The sequence below is a fragment of the Aphanomyces astaci genome, assembly GCF_000520075.1.
Source record: "Aphanomyces astaci strain APO3 unplaced genomic scaffold supercont1.1, whole genome shotgun sequence".
NCBI lineage: Eukaryota > Oomycota > Saprolegniomycetes > Saprolegniales > Verrucalvaceae > Aphanomyces > Aphanomyces astaci.
In genome coordinates this window covers 2,398,920-2,416,547 of record NW_009798264.1, presented here as the reverse complement: position 1 = coordinate 2,416,547, position 17,628 = coordinate 2,398,920, and the positions used below count along the sequence as shown (strand labels likewise).

General features: G+C 53.9%; 4 protein-coding genes across 9 annotated transcripts; 2 read left to right on the top strand and 2 right to left on the bottom strand.

Annotated features, from left to right (window-relative positions):
* The first annotated feature begins 20 nt into the window (after window positions 1–20).
* On the top strand, window positions 21–6,475 carry H257_00857 (hypothetical protein). 5 transcript variants are annotated; one of them, XM_009823757.1, is made up of 15 exons: window positions 21–814; window positions 868–1,410; window positions 1,469–1,578; window positions 1,639–1,795; window positions 1,949–2,128; window positions 2,173–2,336; window positions 2,399–2,486; window positions 2,547–2,627; window positions 2,949–3,450; window positions 3,514–3,801; window positions 3,925–4,289; window positions 4,352–4,694; window positions 4,761–5,287; window positions 5,357–5,549; window positions 5,658–6,475. In XM_009823757.1, exons 1-15 carry the CDS (start codon window positions 122–124, stop codon window positions 5,741–5,743), a joined length of 4,320 nt encoding a protein of 1,439 aa, XP_009822059.1. In that variant the 5' UTR covers window positions 21–121; the 3' UTR covers window positions 5,744–6,475. The 5 variants fall into 5 exon arrangements, with proteins under 5 accessions (XP_009822059.1, XP_009822062.1, XP_009822060.1 ...); XM_009823760.1 differs by having other exon boundaries at window positions 197–814; window positions 4,761–5,549; XM_009823758.1 differs by having other exon boundaries at window positions 197–814; window positions 2,949–3,801.
* A 190-nt stretch (window positions 6,476–6,665) lies between these two features.
* Window positions 6,666–7,658, bottom strand: H257_00856 (hypothetical protein). The gene is made up of 2 exons (XM_009823756.1): window positions 7,546–7,658; window positions 6,666–7,497 (listed from the first exon to the last, which is right to left on the bottom strand). The coding sequence occupies exons 1-2, from the start codon at window positions 7,627–7,629 to the stop codon at window positions 7,042–7,044; spliced, it is 540 nt and encodes a 179-aa protein (XP_009822058.1). The 5' UTR covers window positions 7,630–7,658; the 3' UTR covers window positions 6,666–7,041.
* Window positions 7,659–7,736: 78 nt separating this feature from the next.
* H257_00855 lies at window positions 7,737–9,806 on the top strand (the record flags this gene model as incomplete). 2 transcript variants are annotated; one of them, XM_009823755.1, is made up of 9 exons in its annotated part: window positions 7,737–7,928; window positions 7,973–8,106; window positions 8,162–8,332; window positions 8,395–8,456; window positions 8,510–8,723; window positions 8,769–8,832; window positions 8,890–9,147; window positions 9,215–9,377; window positions 9,483–9,806. In XM_009823755.1, coding segments are annotated over 9 exons (1,549 nt in total), but the record flags the coding sequence as incomplete, so codon positions are not given. The 2 variants fall into 2 exon arrangements, with proteins under 2 accessions (XP_009822057.1, XP_009822056.1); XM_009823754.1 differs by having other exon boundaries at window positions 8,510–8,832.
* H257_00854 (calcium/proton exchanger) lies at window positions 9,779–11,319 on the bottom strand (the record flags this gene model as incomplete). The annotated part of the gene is made up of 1 exon (XM_009823753.1): window positions 9,779–11,319. One exon carries the CDS (start codon window positions 11,317–11,319, stop codon window positions 9,886–9,888), a length of 1,434 nt encoding a protein of 477 aa, XP_009822055.1. The 3' UTR covers window positions 9,779–9,885.
* Between the last annotated feature and the right edge of the window lie 6,309 nt (window positions 11,320–17,628).

Here is a 17,628-nt window from a genome sequence, read left to right as displayed (position 1 = left end):
GTTCACTTTCAATAATATGGCTCGGACGAAGCAAGCAACACCGAAGCGGCATGCGCCAGAACAAGCTGTGGGCGCCGATTCGTCACGCGAAACCCAGCCGCCTGTAAAGAAAGCCAGGAAGATGTGGGGTCGACGACGCCCGTATGCAAATGCAGCGAAAGCTTTGCCAAATCCATACATCATTCAACCGTTGGACATGACCGACACTTCAGATTGGTGTCAGCTCCAACTCGCGATCGCAACCACCGACGGATGCACCAACAGTTCCAGTGCGCAAGGGAATGACATACGTGCTGCCGTGGTTTCGTTCGCCGGCACAACGCAGGAAGGTGAAGCGTACACCGACATCGCCGTCTCCGTAGGCGATCAGCCCATGCAGATCCCGTCGTCATGGGGCGCTTTTCGTCCAAACGAGTTGCATGCCATGGCATTTCTGAACGAGAAGAAATGCCTGTCGATGGAGATCCGAAGCGCGCATGTCTGTGTGGGCATCCACATTCCAACGTACTCGGCCATGAGTGGGAGCGACAAGGTGAACCCGTCGACGCCCATTTGCAAGCACATGGCGATCTTCATGCGGTGGTTCATCAAGCATTCGAGGGACGAATGGAGTTACCCGTACATGTCTGAACTGGTCGACGCACCAACTGACTCGACGCCGTTCCTATCCTCAGCGCTCTACCAGGTCGTTCCACCAATCCCTTCCTCTGCGGCAGGAGATGCGTTCACACCCAGTCCCAACTTGCTGCCAACCTTACGACGCTACCAGAAAGCGGCCATTGCGTGGATGCTCGAGCGTGAACGGCCTCCTCATGTACAGTCGCCATCTTCACGCCACTGGTCCCCCTGATTCGTTCCTCTCATTAGGTACCATCGGGACCGCCTCCTCCGTTCTCCATAGTCGAAGCCGTGCGTGCCAAGAGTGGCGTCACGTACAATCCATTTACCTGCCACTTTTCCACCGCGGCAATCCATGGCTCCGCGCCGCCTTGGAGCGGGGTCCGCGGGGGCATCCTAGCCGACGAGATGGGGCTCGGCAAGACGGTGCAAGTGCTGGCGTGCATCTTATCACATCCGAGTCCTGCCATGGACCATGTCCATGCAGTCGAACCGAGTCGTCTTCCTCGTCGTGCGGCGGCCAATTTAGTCGAACGGAGCTGCGTGTGTAACTGCCCCGACGACGACGTCCACGGATGGATCGAATGCACGCGGTGCCGCGTATGGCAGCATCGCCTGTGCACGGGCTTCCAGTTGTCCTTGGACCAGCCGTTCTACTGCGAAGGCTGCCTCCGTCACGTGGATCCGGACTGGGCGATCCCGTCGACGCTGATTATCTCGCCAGAATCCATCCACAAGCAGTGGGAACGGGAAATTCTGCGCCACACGCGGCCCGACTCGTTGAGCATCATGGTGCGCTCGACATTTCTTTATGGACATATATCGTAGCTGGTAGTGACATGTGTTTTAGACGTACGGAGGCATCAAAGCGCTGCGTCAGCGCCTCAAAGGCAGACCAAGTGCCCAGTGGAAGTACTGCCGAGCGCCAGAACTCGCCAAGTTTGACGTTGTCTTGACCACGTACTGTATATTACCCGTCAATTAGAATAGTGACGGTAACCACACTGTATTTTGAGGTAGGTACGAAGCATTGCGGGACGATTTGCATCACGTGTCGGACGCGTCGTCGAGTTGTTTACGCCGGCGCAAACGGTATCGCATCGTGGCGAGTCCGTTGACACATGTGACGTGGTGGCGTATTTGCATGGACGAAGCCCAGTTGGTCGAAAACACCCAGGTACGATAAAATGATATGTTCAAACTGATATAAGGTTCAAACTGATATAATGTTCAAAATGATATAATGTTCAAAATGATATAATGTTCAAAATGATATGTTCAAAATGATATAATGCTCAAACTGATATGTTCAACTTGGTCGATTGCGTAGGCCAAGGCGTCGCTGATGGCGCTGGCATTGAAGAGCACGCTGCGGTGGTGTGTGAGTGGCACGCCGTTCTCGACCGACCTCTGGGAAGTGTACGGCACCCTCGCGTTTCTGCAGGTGCAGCCGCCATGCTTTCAAGACAAGGCGTGGTGGCGCGCTGTGATGGGGCGGTTTGCATCCTCCGTACGCAATGATATACAAAGGGCAATGTGACTTTGACTTCGTAGAGCCCGCGGCTGGGAGAAGTCGTCCAAGGGCTGATGTGGCGCAACGAAAAGAAGGACGTGGTCGAGCAGATCAACTTGCCTCCGCAAACCGTCGAAACGTCGTGGCTGCGCTTGTCCGAGATTGAAACTCATTTTTACAACCAGCAAATGGACGAATGCACGAAGTATGTATGGCGACGAAATGCCGTTGTAGTTGGATCATCTTCAACTTGCTTTGTGTCTCCAGGCACCGCAAACCAACCGACTCGAACGAGATTACCGTCGCCATGTTCAACAGTTTGCTGCGACTCCGCCAAGCGTGCTGTCATCCGCAGGTTTGGCCTACAGTATCCGGAATATGATTGCTTTTTCACATGTTCATGTGTTGCTTGTAGGTTGGTAGCCATGGCCTCAGGGCTCTGGACGAGAACCGACCCATGAGCATGGACGACGTGCTCACTGAAATGATGCTAAAGGTATTGTGCATTTCGCCCAAATTTGGACTTCATTTCGCCAAATAGCTTTTGATTCTATTTGATCCTATTTAATCTTTTTAACACACTAAATATACTTAACAACGAGTACATGCAGTATTATATATGTGGTTTTGCCCCATGCGGAGGGGTGAAACGATTGGATTGGTAGAAATTCGACAGGACGCGATTTGATTGGCTCAGGCAGTTGTTTAATCCATCATATTCGATTCTGCTGTTTCGAATCGATTTGACAATATACGAAGTCAAACAAGCTCTGGGTCATCAACGATTGATATACGCTGATTCTTGTTGTGGCTACAGGCGCAACGAGAATGCGAAGAAGCCCAGCGGGTGCTCTTAGCCGCGCTCAATGGATTGGCAGCGCTCAATGTCGTGGAAGGCGCGGTGGAGACCGCCGTGGGGCTGTACTTTGAAGCGCTGAGTCTGATCCAGCACAACTGGGCCGAGTTCCGCGCCGATTTACTCCCTCGTCTGCATCTCGTGCACAACTTTGGTCGCCTCTTGGAGCGTTTCGGTGCGCCACGTCCACCAATTATGCTTTCACAAGTGCCGTTTGAAGATGCGAAGACAAACCATTGCCTGCCCCTGCTCACTGCTGTGAAGTGTCTATTCGAACACTTTTCAAAGAATGATCGTCCGACCGATTCGTTCGAGCTGTTGCGGCAAGCTCGACTTGATTTACACCACAGCGCGACTCAAATCGAAGCATTCTACTTGTCACAGTGCAATTTAACCCACGACACGGCCTTGCACAAATATGAGACAGCGTACCGGTCGTTGCAAGCCGAGCACTTTCCACAAGGTTGTATAGTAATAAGTACCCAAGGTGAACAAGTTCACTTTGACGTTTGTCATACATGCATAGTGGACGCCCCCGAGTCGCCCCATCTTCCCGACTCGTTTCACGCGGCATGGATGGAGTGTTTGCTTGCGGTGGACGACCCCGACGCACTGGTTGATCGCGTACGAGCCAAGCTCATGAGTCGGTCCGACCTTGGAATGAACCTGAGCCAGAGGATTCGCTCCGTTGTGTCGCTTCGTGTGGTGCTGCTCCACGAGTTGGACCGGTTGTTCGGCCTTCGGGCTGAAAATCACACGCAACTCATGGCCTTGAGTCGGCATGCTCCTACAAAACACGATGTCTACGCTTCTGGTACGGTCACCACTCTAACACTCATGTATATATATATATATAATATATATGTATATTTATTTATTTATATATATATATATATATTTATATATATATAATATATATATATAATATACTCGACAGGCAATTGCGCGTTTTGCAGAGAAGGACGAGATGGCCCGAAATGCCAGCATTGCCTCGTACAGCCTGACATGGACACCCTTGGGGCCATGCTAGGCATCACGTCGGACACGACGCCGTCGTCGGCTACGAATTACAACCTGGGGTCGCTGCTGCTGGACATTGTCGGTGAAGTCGCAAAGAATGCGACCCATGGCATTCCAGACATGCACCAGCAGCTTCAGACTGTTCTGGGCGATGTGCGAAAGGAACGGGTGCTCGGGGTGAAGCTGTGGAAAGCGCAGCACGCTCGTTTGGGGGCGCTGGACGAGCTGGAAATGGCCAAGACGACCATGCAGTTGCGTGAGCCGGACGACCCCGTTCGCGACGTACGTAAACAATGACGTAATTACGAGTTGACGGAAAATCGATGATCCATGCATCATCTTAGGTGGAGAAAACGTACAAACTGGTGGCAGTTGAAGTGCCCGTGAAGCGGATGGAGCTCGAGCAAGAACGGGCCGAGTCGAGTGCCAACTTGGCGTCCAAGCTGAGTCCGCTGCGGTACTTGCTGCACTTGCATCGCACCAAGCAGCAGCATCTCGTCGTCGACGAGTGCGCCGTGTGCCACGACCGCATGCCCGCCCAGCGCCGCATGTGGCCATGCGCACATGTGTTTTGCTTGTCGTGCACGGCGCACCTGATCAAGCAGCCGTCGGCACTTCGATGTCCAACTTGTCGCACACCGACCACCGAGCGCCACATCCTGCTCGTCAACGATATCCATCCACAACGTATAGCCCCCACCCGATTCCATTTTGTATTGTGATACTAATGAGCTGTGTTTTGCTTTTGTGTAGGTCCTTACGACGCACGCCACCTCGGCGGCACTGGCCTCGGCACCAAAGTCGACAGCATCGTGAATCGCGTCCTATCCCTCGAGGCAGGGGCCAAATGTCTGTTGTTTTCTCAATGGCCCGATATGCTGAGGCTGTTGCACCAAGCGCTGACGTCGGCTGGCGTGCGCTGCTTGGTCGTGGCGCACAAGAAGGACTTTGACGCGACATTGCACCAGTTCAAGCACCACCCCGCCGAGTGTGTACTGGCCATGCCCTTCAAGTACGGCGCCAACGGGGTCAATATCGTGGAGGCGACTCATGTGATCTTGGTCGAGCCGCTGCTGACCCCGGGGGTCGAAGCTCAGGCGATCAACCGCGTGCACCGCATCGGACAAGACAAGCCCACGACTGTCCACAAGTTCGTAGTGCACAACTCGGTGGAAGAGGGCATCCTCGTGCTGCAGCACCAAAAGCAACGCGACTACTGCGCCAAGAAGCATGACAAGGAGACCATGACGTGGACAGACTGGACCATGCTGCTCCAACTCGTACGGGACCAACTTGCTGCGAAAGGTCGGTCAAAGTTATGAAGAATCATGCGTGTGTTTCATGTGTAGGACAACGCCGCGTTCTGGAACGAACGCGTGACGTGGCAGTCTCGGACGCTCACCCGACAACACGCCAAAGAGGTGTTCGAACGAACGATGTCGTTTGAACTGCTGCAGACACGCCAGCGCCTCGTCGATCAACCGATGATCGCCGTGTGCGGCGTCGACGTGGCCGTTCCCGTCGCCCGCCAATTGCTCCAAGGTGGGAAGCCTCCTCCTCCTACTACTACTAGTACTACTACTAGTACCCGTTCGAAGTGCAATGTGCATATATATATACGGCTGTAGTGCTTGACGAGTGAATGGTTAGAATGCACGACCGATGACCACTCGCCTCATTTGGTCCTGCTCGAGTGGCTGGCGCATCGCGTTCAACTTCACGTGACACATCCATAGTCATATATTGATATACTGTACATTCAACCAACATATAGCGAGCGACCTCAGTGACGAGGGGGTTGGGGAAGGGGGTAGCATTCCGACAGATTCTGGTTGGAGGCTTGTTGGACAAAGTAATTGCTTGGAACTGGATGCAGGTCGGACACGCCCAAGTGCCTCGCGAGGCGGTGGCAGGCGCTGAGGGCGGCTTCGTGGTCGTGGATGGTGCGGGAGCCGGCGTTGGACGCGGCGATGCCGAGCAGCTGCACCATCACGTCGGAGGGACTCGGCAGTTGGTGGAGCTCGTCCCGCCGCAGGGCAAACACGACTGGATGCCGCCAAAACACTTGCAACTCAAACACGTCCCCCCGTCCGTCTCCGGTTGGCATGAGGGCGACGGGGGCGTCTGTGGCGGTGTCGTCCAGCTCGACGCGCGCCACCGTCTTGGCCGCAAACAGGCGCTGCATGGTCGGGGGCATATCGGCGGCCCCCACGAGCGCCCTGAGCTGCGCTAACAGCGGGGCAAACTCGAGCGCCATCACGTCGGCGAGAAGCGTATAGTTGTGCGGGTGTAATGGGAGCGCTTTCTCCGTATCTGTGACAATGTACGCGAGCGGCAGCGAGTAAAAGTCCTACAGCAATCGTCCAATAATGCAAACTAAGACAATATGGTGGAAAACTACAACCAAGGGCTAGTGGTGCGTGATTGATGTCAGTGGAAATGAGGACAATCCTGCTTATGTCACTCCCCCCTCTTTTCGTGTGTCTATTGTATGCAAGATCACAATTGGTCGTACCTTGGAAATCATCCACGAAATTTTGTCGCCATGCTGAAGGGGGCATGTGTGGCCCACGTCGACCCAGCGATCGCACACGAGCACGGGCACATCGCCGCAGTTGACCAGCTCGACGCCCCCAGGATTCCTTTGGTCGAAGGGGGGGGAGGAGGAGGAGGGGGGGGGCAGCAGGGGGGGACGAAGCAGCAGCTGGCAGCGCGGCATGAACCGGATAGGGAACGAGTGGAAGCGCGCGCCAAACGCATGGGACCACGCATCTCGACCGACCACGGTGGCTGCTTGGGCGCACGGAATCGAGAGCAGATTGTGCGCGTGCATGGCGGTTTCTTCGTCTCGTGTCAGCTTGGAAATACCACGGTGCATGCGCAAGACGTAGCGAGGTGGCGTCACAGGGACGTCGGCGGAGCTCCAGTGCCGGTCCTGGCAGGAGATCGTGTGGACGTACCAGGCGTCTCGTGGGTCGAGGACAGCGTTTACGTGCACGAGTCGATACTGCAGCGGAGGGAAATGGGAATATGGCTATGCAACACGAGAAGAAGGCATGAGTTGAAGAGCGATGCATGGACGTACGTGTTCGGGTGGGAATTGAAAGAGCGTGAGGAGGCTGCCGGGCGTCATGTCGGCGACGGAGCCCACGGACGACAGTATCTTTGGTTCCTGGTCGACGCCGTCAACTCGGATGGACACGCTGGAAAGATTCTGAACGACGATGCGGGTTGTATTGCTTGTGAGAAGGGCTCGCATGCCGTCAAGGTGCTCCAGGATGGCATGGAAGATCGGTTTGTCGGGGAACGCGCGGCGAAACATGTCGGTCTCGAGGATGCTGAACGGAAGCGTGTCCAGCTTGATCGAGTACGCATTCACAGCACTCAGCTCTCGCTTCGTGTTGTGTGGCATGATCTCTTCAAAGGGCTGAATCAATTGAAGTAGGAACGGACATCCGATGTTGCCGCCGTTGTTCACATTCGACTCATCCTAATTGAATTCCCTGTGAAGCCTGTGTTCTGTGGCACATGTGAGTACCTTCATGCTCGTCGTGGGAGATGCAGACTCGTCCAGCGCACATCGCTCCATCATCTTCATCGCAAGGCGGCCAAGCTCGCTCATCGTACGACCGATAGATCCGAACTCGAAATGTCATTATGCGAATTGAGGCTTCGAATTTCTCATTGAAGTCGGCGAAAATGAGCGGATTTTCATCCGGATAATTCTGCCATGGTTGTTGATGCCTTGGCGGAAGTGGCGCGGTGGTACCGCAAGGAGCAGCAGTCCGTTGCTCCAGCCAGCATTGACGAGGCTAATGCTACTTCTTCAACTCTTCCATGCTGCCCTTCGACGTCAATTAACCGCATGCTCTCGACACCACCTGTTCGTGCGTTCCTTGAACACAAAGTGGAGTCCGTGAGGTAACCTCTCGCTGTCGCGGTGTCCTTCAACATGTTTTGTTCAGGCAGGCGCTGCAACGAGATCACAACAACCACATCCTCCATGCGAGCTTGGCCCTCTTTCTGGAGCTTTTGAATGGCACGGACCCTCGTGTTCTCCATCACATGGCTGAAGCGATCGCATTGGCGCCGTCCAAAGGTTGAGTGTCTACATCCCTGTAATGTTGTGTTTGTTCCTAGCATGTACGCATTAGGTGCTTACAAAGCCCATCGCACGCGCATCCAGTTCAATTCGACTGCCGCGCAGAAACGAGCGTTTCTCGCGTCAAGTGTTGCCGCTACTTCAACAGAGCCATGGAGTCGAACTATGTTGCCAGTGCCTGTGGAATACCCCTCCAGTCTCTCCGTGGACACATTCATGACGAGTGCGTTGTTGGTTGTTGTTGCTGCATACATCGCATGGACGTCTCTTTTCACGTGAGAGTAGAGTACGCAGGTGCGGGCCAACCAGTGCTCATTAAAGGCGGCGCATCCCTAGTGATGAACGCAGTACGAAGCTGAAGCCATCTGCCTCCTCATCACGTCGACGCCATTCCTCGTAGAGTTGGTCGCTCGAGTCGTTGGTAGCAAACCCCGTTGTCGCCAACACCATGGTGGACACAAAGCGGAAAGTGGCGGATTCCGTGCGCTGGGCGCGCCTCGAAGATGGCCCGCGGCAGTCGGTCGGCAGCTTTATCCAGGCCATGCAGCGGGATGACTGGTCCGCCGAGCCTCCGCTGTACATCCATGACGTGTCCATTCCGCTGCATTTTCCAGGCACATGGCCTCATCATGCGCCTCTACTAACGTGTCTGCTCGTAGAGTTAACGCCCCAAGTGACCATTCCAGCCTACTTTGCACGGGATTATCTGCAGCAAACCCCCGAGTAAGAGGAGGGAACCATCGCCCTTGTTCGACTTGACGAGAAACGGGTTGGTGGTAGGGGCACCATGTACAGAGAGACGTGGCCGAGTCTGTTTGTCGGCCCACGAGGGTCGGAAAGCGCCACCCATGTGGACTCGTTCGGGTCCAACTTTTGGATGGCCCTCGTGCAAGGCCGCAAGCGATGGCGGCTCGTCCACCCTAACGACATGCATCTGCTGTACCCGACTTGGCATGCTGGGTCGGCTGACGTGGTGTATGGCGTCGACTTGGCGTCGACAGACGAGTCCAAAGGCGACTCACTATACCCACTGTTCCGGTAATTACGACATCCTTTCGAATACATGTTTAGAGTCCTTGGGGGGATGATGATGGCATGCATGTAGTCATGCTAGGGTATGGGAGTGTGTGCTGGAAGCAGGCGACATCCTGTTCGTCCCGGCGGGCACCCCCCATTTCGTTCAAAACCTAGAGCACACTGTGGCCGTGTCGAGCAATTACATCGACGCTACCAACTGGACCCAAGCGTCATCGGCGCTCAAACACCAAGTACGCACCTGCACATTACCGTTTATGTGTACATATAGTATGGACCACATCATGGCACCAACTGCCTCTGCCATGCACTTAAAACTTACTTGCACACTGGCGTAGGCGTACTCAGACCCTCGAGCTGCTGAACTGTTATTGCACTTGCAACATGTGGAGGCCCATCGGTTGCCGTCTGATGAGTCATCGGCACAAGTCCTGCCGCCACCATCCATTTCATTTCAAGAGTTCAAACACCCCCAAATCCATGTGCGTTCCGTCCGCGTGGCATCCCCACCAGCGTCCCCCGCCCACGACCACCACACTAGTAAACGACTTCGAAGTGCCTATGCCGACTTGGTCGCAGATTTGGCATCGCCTTCTTCGAGCGAAGGCGACGACGCTGTGCCAGGCTAAATATTACAAGTATTTCAATCGGCATAGCGCTCATTTGGTTTTACAGGATGTGTGTCTTGTGTTGCGAGGAAACAGAACTCTATCGTGACTTTGTACATTTGACAACTCTTGCTTAATCGTCGATCAGCTCCATTTCAATGAGTGCGACCCCAATGAGGCAGTAGAGCGTGAGCAGCATCGAGCCTTCGAGCCAGTTGGACGTGCCGTTGGACACGATGGCATAGACAATCACGATGCTGATCACGTACGTGACGGCGTCAAAGGTCGGGAACGCCAGCGTCATGGGCTGCCCCATCACCCACCCCGCGACCACACAAAATGGCACCACGAACAGCGAGATCTGTGTCGCAGAGCCCACGGCCACGCCCAGGGCTAGCTCCATGTTGTTCTTTAGCGCAACCTTGATGGCTGTCACGTGCTCGACGGCGTTGCCAACGATGGGCAGCAAGATGATCCCCACGAATGACCGACTGATGTTGGCCGACTCGGTGAACCCGTCCACGGACGCGACGAGGAACTCAGAAAAGATCGAGACGAGGGCTGTTGACACCGCCAGCACCACGACACTCATCCACAACGACATCTGCGGCTCGTGGCTATCGGGCTCGTCGAGCGATTCGCCGGCGACGGCGGCGGATGCTTCCAGCGCGGGCACGACCGTTGGGCGGGGCCGATGGGTATGTAGCTGAAACACCAGCAGTTGCAAGTACATGGCGATGAGAAAGATGGCTGACACGCGGGACATGACCAGCACCTCTTCTTCGCGCACGGCGGCAGACGAGGCAAAGTTGGAGTAGTGGTAGTACGTCGGCACGAGCATGGCGAAGCTCGTCACGAACAGCAGCGACATGTTGGTGGCGGCGCTGCGGCCGCTAAATGACGTCTCAGACACCCCGCCGATGTGGGCGGCGATGAAGCAGCACCCTAGCACGAGCAGCAGGTTCGACAGCATGGACCCGAGCAGCGAGCTCTGGACGAGCGCGATCTCGCCCTTCTTCAACGCGAACACGGCAATGATCACCTCCACGGCGTTGCCGAACGTAGCATTGACGAGACCGCCGATGGTGTCGCCGCAGTGTTCCGCAAGGGTTTCAGTCGCTTCGCCGAGAATGTTCGCCAGTGGCATCATGGCCAAAAAATTGAGGACGAAGATGGGGATGTCGCCCCACTTGTCGATGTACGAATATGCCGCGACTGGCATGAGGAGAAGCAAGACGTTCACGTAGCTTCCTGTGACAAGGCTCCATACGATGCGCCATTGGCTGGGATGCGGCGCTGATTTGGATTCTGCTGCTATTGGTTGTGACGTCTCGTCGGTCTGAACACTGGCAAGATCGTCAATGGGGGTGAGGGTGGCCTTGCCGTTGGACGCAGTCGAGGCTAGTCGATGCGGAGCTTCCAAGTCGACGGAAGATGGGGAGGTATGGCTGGAATCGCGGAGGAACTTTTGCGCTTCGCTAGTTCTTCCTGCCATCGTAGTCTGAACTTGTTCCACCAAACGTCTCGCGATCGCACACGTCACCCAATCGCGACCCAACGACAGCATCTTCGAACTTCGATTGCCACATCTGTGGCTTTGGAACGACTAATTCCCCCACAGCAGGTAGGTAGGTATTCTGAGGTACTTTGCAACACCCAATCAGGATGCCTGCACTGAGGATTTGTTGCACAAATAAGTATAGTCGTGGGCACCAGCAACTAGGGGTTAACAGTAAGGCATCTCAGTGGTTACAGTAGCGATCGTCGTGGGCACCAGCAACGCATGCCAGCTAGGAGTTAAGGCATCTCAGTGGTTACAGTAGCAATAGTGAACCGCTGTTATATGCTTAACCCCGGGAATAATATTAGGCTTCGAAATATCCGTGCTCACCAGAGGTAGGACGAATCCCAGGTTACAAGTTCTTTTTTTGTATATTGTGCTTTTGAGTGAAATTTCGTGTTGTGGCGTGGTTTCTCGTTGGAATTTAAATCGATTTGATTGGCTACTTCAGAAAATTATTAACCAATCAAAACCTTCTCAATGAAATTCAACTAATCAGATCGATTTTGGTTGGCGCGATTCGATTGCACCCCCTCCCCAAATTTGTATCAAATCGACAATGTGTGATTCCCCTACTAACGTTAATGGTATAGTTTGGGTGTTTTGAAGGTAACCTGCTGTGGGGAATTATTCACTTTGGATCAGTCCGTAGTTCAAATGAAATGTCGGGGCCGCCCATCTACGCGCCCAAGAGTATGCCAAGATATATTTCCTACGATGTCATCGCCAGGACATCATGGTGGGGAGCCCTCCCTTGGAGTCAAATGTTCGTGCACATACGAATTAGGGAATCACAGGAAGAAAGCGGGGAGAGACACATGTGTATCAAAACACGTGAATTGATTGACCTAGCCTTACTTACAGTAGCGAGCGATGACAGAGCATCCGTCAACAAAATTGCGCGCACCGCACCGTAGCGGAGGTCGTGTGTACAAATTTGTGCAGGCGGTGCCTTGGCAATCGATTCCTCTCGTCGGGAAAGGTGCCGCTCTAGGCGGGCGAGACCAGTTGAGGAATAATTACCTTATATAGTAGTTACATTTACCTTTTACATAACGTTAGTATAATTTTTGTCATGCTACGGTTTCATATGTTTCCCCATTCTTTATCTGTGCTTCCCTACTGTATTTCTATTCTTTGTGTGCAGAGTTTCTACCTTTGGTCATAATAACGTTACACCTTTTTACAGTTACGTTGGACGAATCGTCCTTGATGACGAGGACCTTCTGCCACCCGTTCGTCGCCGTGGGCATGGATAGCCAGTCGAAATGGATCAGCTCTTGGGGCTTCTCGGCATGGAGCACCGTTCCAAGCGGGCGCGAGACCACGTAGCCGTCGACGCTGAGGCAGTGGACGCAGGCTTGGACTAACGTCTTGAAATCGGCTTCGAGGGTGCTCGAGGCGAAGACATCGCGGACTGCCTTGTTCGTGGCTTCGATTTGTCGATGGCCTGCGGCGTCTTGGTGCGCTATGATGCAGACCCACTGCTGGAGGTCCGTTGCACTTGGTGGGATCCAGGTATGGTCGTCCTTGTCGAGAAAAACATTCTTGTCTCCATTCCACGCCACACCGGGTGGCGGGGTCTCTCTCCTCTTCATGGCCACTTGTGGGGTCTTGATAATGCCGGCAGGGCTGTTGCAGGGGCGACACCACGGCCAGGAGGCGCAGAACAGACTTGGTTGGCCCTTGGGCTTGGGCAGCGCCCCACAAATTGTCTTCACCGGGCAGGAACTCGATGGTGTAAGGGAACGAGGACAGCTGCACCGCTCCAACGTGTGCGCATGGTAACATGCCATGATTGGGGACTGGCGGCAGGATTGAAAATGTACTGCAGGTTCTTGTGGTCGATATAAAGGTAGAAGCCAGCTGGGCGGATGAGAATGCAGTTCAGCCGCTTGCATCTTTCCACAACGGCAAACGCTTCCTTCTCCACAATTGTCCAACGCTCACTTGCGCCAGTAAAGGCGCTGGTGGCGCTGCTCTTCCAACGTCAGGGCTAGGTCTTCAAATGGTACTTGAGTAGTCAAAAGCCTTCACTTGCGTCGCTGTAAAGGCAGACCATCACGTCTTCCCGTGGGTGCGCCATGGGAACCATCGCCAAGAGAGCTTCCTTGATCTTGTTGAAGCAGGCCAGATGGCCAACGTCCCAGCCAACGGCGGTGAGTTGGACGCGGGTGAGCTTCGTTTTCTTCGCACTTCCAATTTGCTTGGTCGCTGCGTCGAGGAGTTGGCGGAGCGGCGCCACAAGCTCGGTGTAGCAGGGGATACTGGACCCCAACCCAATTGGTGGTGCACACAAACTGTTGGAGGTCAGCAGTCGTGGCAGGCGGCGCGAGCGCACACAGTCCTTGGATTCTTGTGGGGGAGCAAAGCACGGTGATGTCTTTGGCTATGACGAGCCGAACAAGGTGGAGTCGCTGCGGGTGCGTAACAAGGCTGGTGCCGTCCCTGTCAAGCGTGGCCTGCGACGATACCCCCTAGCGCATGTGAAGTTCCTGAAGACACATGTGCGCGAGCTCGAAGCAGCCGGTCTGGTGTACCGCAACAACCACGCAACATGGGCCTTGGCGCCGCGCATCGTCCCCATGAAAGACTTTGAGGTCTAGCTGCATCGTCTGTTCACTGCAGATCGCCCCACCTTTGAGCTGCTCATTCGCCAACGTTTGTTGCACCGCTGGCTCCGTGCCCCGAAGAGCTCCTCGACCAAGTCCTCACGATCGCTCCTCCTTCGGCCTGAAGCTCAAACCGAAGAAATGAAACTTCTTCCTGACCAAGGCCGTCTGCTGCGGCAAAGTTGTCTCAACCGAAGGCGTCCAGCACTGGAGGAGTCGCACCTTCTCGAGGAGGTCCGCGGTCAAGCCTTCGTCTTCGGCGGCACGTAGCTTGTCTTAATCACCGCTTCGACCACCGCTCACCGCCTGTTCCGCTGACCTTCTGCGTCTTCAGCAGATGGGACTTGGATGTTGAGGGTGGCACAGTGCATGCCGTCATCACCGCACTCGTCGCTTGAGGCGGCCACTTGGTCCACAAGGGGTGTCCAGGGTGACCAACTTGAACTGCACTTGGCGGTCGACCTTGAGGGCAGGTGCATGACACCGGCTGTCACCAAGGTAACGTCGGAGCCGGTGTCAAGGAGGGTCGTCGTGACGGACACGATGCCTTCGATCTTGGCTTCGCGGCCGAGGGACTTGCTGCCTTGAAGCTTGGTCACCTTCTTGTTGCGCGCGCTCTCCCACTTGTCCATTTTCTCCTTGAGCAGGCGCACGGATTCGCCAGGCGCGCACTTGAGCCATTGAGCTGGAGGGCGTTGACTTGGTCCAGGTAGTTGTTGTACTGGCGGATGAATGTCCGCCGCTCTGACTTGGTCGAACCGTTGAACAGGGCGGGTAAGGGAGCGCTGGCGCGTTGTACACGAAGCCGCGCTCGTCGCCTTGTCCCGTGTCATCGTCATCGGTGACAGGGGGTAGGTTGGTGGCGCCAGTTGGTGTCGCAGCTGGCGCGGGGGAATGAAATGGCGCGGCCTCAGGGGTCGCTGTGGGTGCCGTAAATGGGGTGTTGGTGTAGCCATCGGGTTGAAACCGCTGGTCAACAGCTGGTGGATTACGCCGGCGTGGAGAGGCGAACGGGGTAGTGGTTTGACGGCGCATAGGACGACCACGTTCAGCTTCTCGGGATCGGGATTGCTCCGTCCCGTTAACAGGGGACTGTGAACGTTGGTGGTCAGAGTCACTCATTGCTTCGGGCGATGAGGCTAAAGAATTCTTTGTTTTCGCTCCCGTCGTCCGGACAGGAACATCTTGCGGAGGCCGAATTAAATTGCAAACTGAGGTCTCTTACTACGAATTACTCTTTCTGGTCCATTTTAAGTCTAATCATTTAGTCCAATGAAAATGCGCCAACAATGCACATCTTTCAACCGCACACAATGGTGTACAACCGCACGACGAATGGCGGCCTGCTGCACATAATGGACACTAACCGCCTTACCGATCATAAGACCATGAGCCGACCTCTAAAAAGGCTCATAGGTCTTTTTGCAGCGCCAAGCAGAACACTATTGAACAAACCAAATCAAACACATTACTAGTAGTACTAGGAGTGCATTGCGTTAAATGCTGTATAGCGGCTCTCCATTTTCCAATGAAATTTGGGTCAAATTTGCGACGGCATGGAAACAACAGGGGTGAAGGTGTATGGCATGCCTGAACACACCACCCAATACCTTAAATTGCTTCAACCGTTTGTTCACCTTTTCGTGTCGACACATGATACCTTCGTGCTGTTGAGGGTTCGCCATTGCAGCGTGATTGAAGTATAAGTAGTTGGCGTCACGGTAACTCTTGTCAGCATATGTGATCTCACCTTGGCGTACACAATGGACATACGAATCACATGCAAGCCATGAGTCCGGAAATTCGCCGCATGGAACACCTCCATTCACCCAGACAATGTTGCTTGTTCGCATGCACACACCGACTTCATAGTGTAACCCAGCTCCATGAAATATGTGGGAATACCACTTGCGATCGTGCGGTACTGGTTCCCAAATACGAAAGTCAATACCATCCAACGAAACGAATGCTCGATCATGGGGACGACTATGTTCAAACCGTCGATCCCACACAATCTGTTAGATAATTAGCTGTGTTAAGTTGTACGCAAGTACCACATGTAAGTGGCTAGTAGATTGACCCATAGCCAAACCCATTTGCGAAATGTCTTCTCATCGGCACCTGATAAGCAACGATGGATGCCTTCGGTAGACCTTCAAAAACATCAAGCACCAGAGAAGGTGCTTCGGATGCGATGTTGAAGGCCGAGTAGCATTCGTCAACGACCTTTGACTATAGGATTACTCATAGTGACTATATTTGAGATCCAGGTCAGGAGGAGTTGAAAAATGCAAAATTATCGTATTTCGACCTGAATCTCTGTTTTGGATGTCAGATCCAAAGCGGTTCCTGAGCATCCTAAGGAATCAAAAGTTGCTCTATGTGATACCTTCACTACATAGCTCTGCGATCCATGAATAGAAGAAGGGTTGGAAGTTGATTGATTTACGGAGACCTTGACAGTCAAAGTTGTCAGAGTTATACTTTCCTGACAACCTGGATCTCCCTGGATTTCGTTTGATTTCCAGAAAGCTCTACTAGTACCTAGTATTACTCGATTTATCCGGATTTCGAAACTGTCAACCAACGCCACTGTCGTTTGCGCGCATTTCATTTCAAAATCGGCAGGAAAGAGATGAACCGAGCATCGAAGCGAAAGTTGACAGTACCACGACTCATATAGACAAATGCCCCGCCATGCGAGGCACAAAAGTTGTTGGACAGCTTGATCCAAACTTGCGCAAATGAAGCATCACCAAAAACCCGTGACGTATACGACCAACATGCCCTCTTTTGGGAGTACAACCTTGACACATTTCAAGCACACGTGTAACGATGTGACAGGTGGGGGTAACGCCTTACCGCCACCTTGCCCACACCCAGATCCTAAGTACCTGTCTCATGACACACCCTAGCTAATGCTTGCCTAGGGATGTGTCTCAAGGGCAAGTATGGCTTAGAATCGCTAGCCTAGTGAAGTCCCCCAATGTCTCAACCGCACCCGCATCCATTGTCTACAAAAGTGCATATTAGCGTAGAAGTAGTGAAGTAGACGAAGAAGGTTCATAGGGATGAGGACTAAGGAGATCTTAGTAGATCTTCAGTTAATTCATTGTGCGTTTTGCCCTCAACTACATACGCATCCTTCCGCAGTGCTACAATTGGTAACACTTACTGGTTCCCTCGCCCCAAGCCCCGTCAACCCGCCGTACGTAGCCAGTCTTCTTAGACGTGGTCGTTTGCAGAGACTACACATCGCCAAAGGTTTTAAAAACGTGGTCCTTGCTAGCCGTTAGCTGGTGATAGCCTCAGCAACAAAATCCATACACGTTCTGAGGGATCTGCTAGTGTGTGCCCTGTAGCAAGACCCGCAAGCCCCAACTCGCGGCCACGAAAGACATCAGCGAACTATTCGACTATCCGGATCTGCCGGTTAAGCTTCGACAAGACCTTTGAGTGTTGACCCGTCACCAACGCGTGGTTAACGAGTTGCGTGCCCAGATCCCCGAAGCAAAGAACTCCGACGCGCGCAACGCTATCCAAGAGAGCACAGACTTATTGATCCACCGGAACGACCAAATCGAAGAACTGATTGAAGGAGTCCTCGGCCGTAAGATTCAAGTGTCCCATGAGGCCCTCAAGATCAAGGCTGAAGCGAGAGTAGATCGAAGTTCGAAGTATAGGAATTCCATTTCACCAGAAT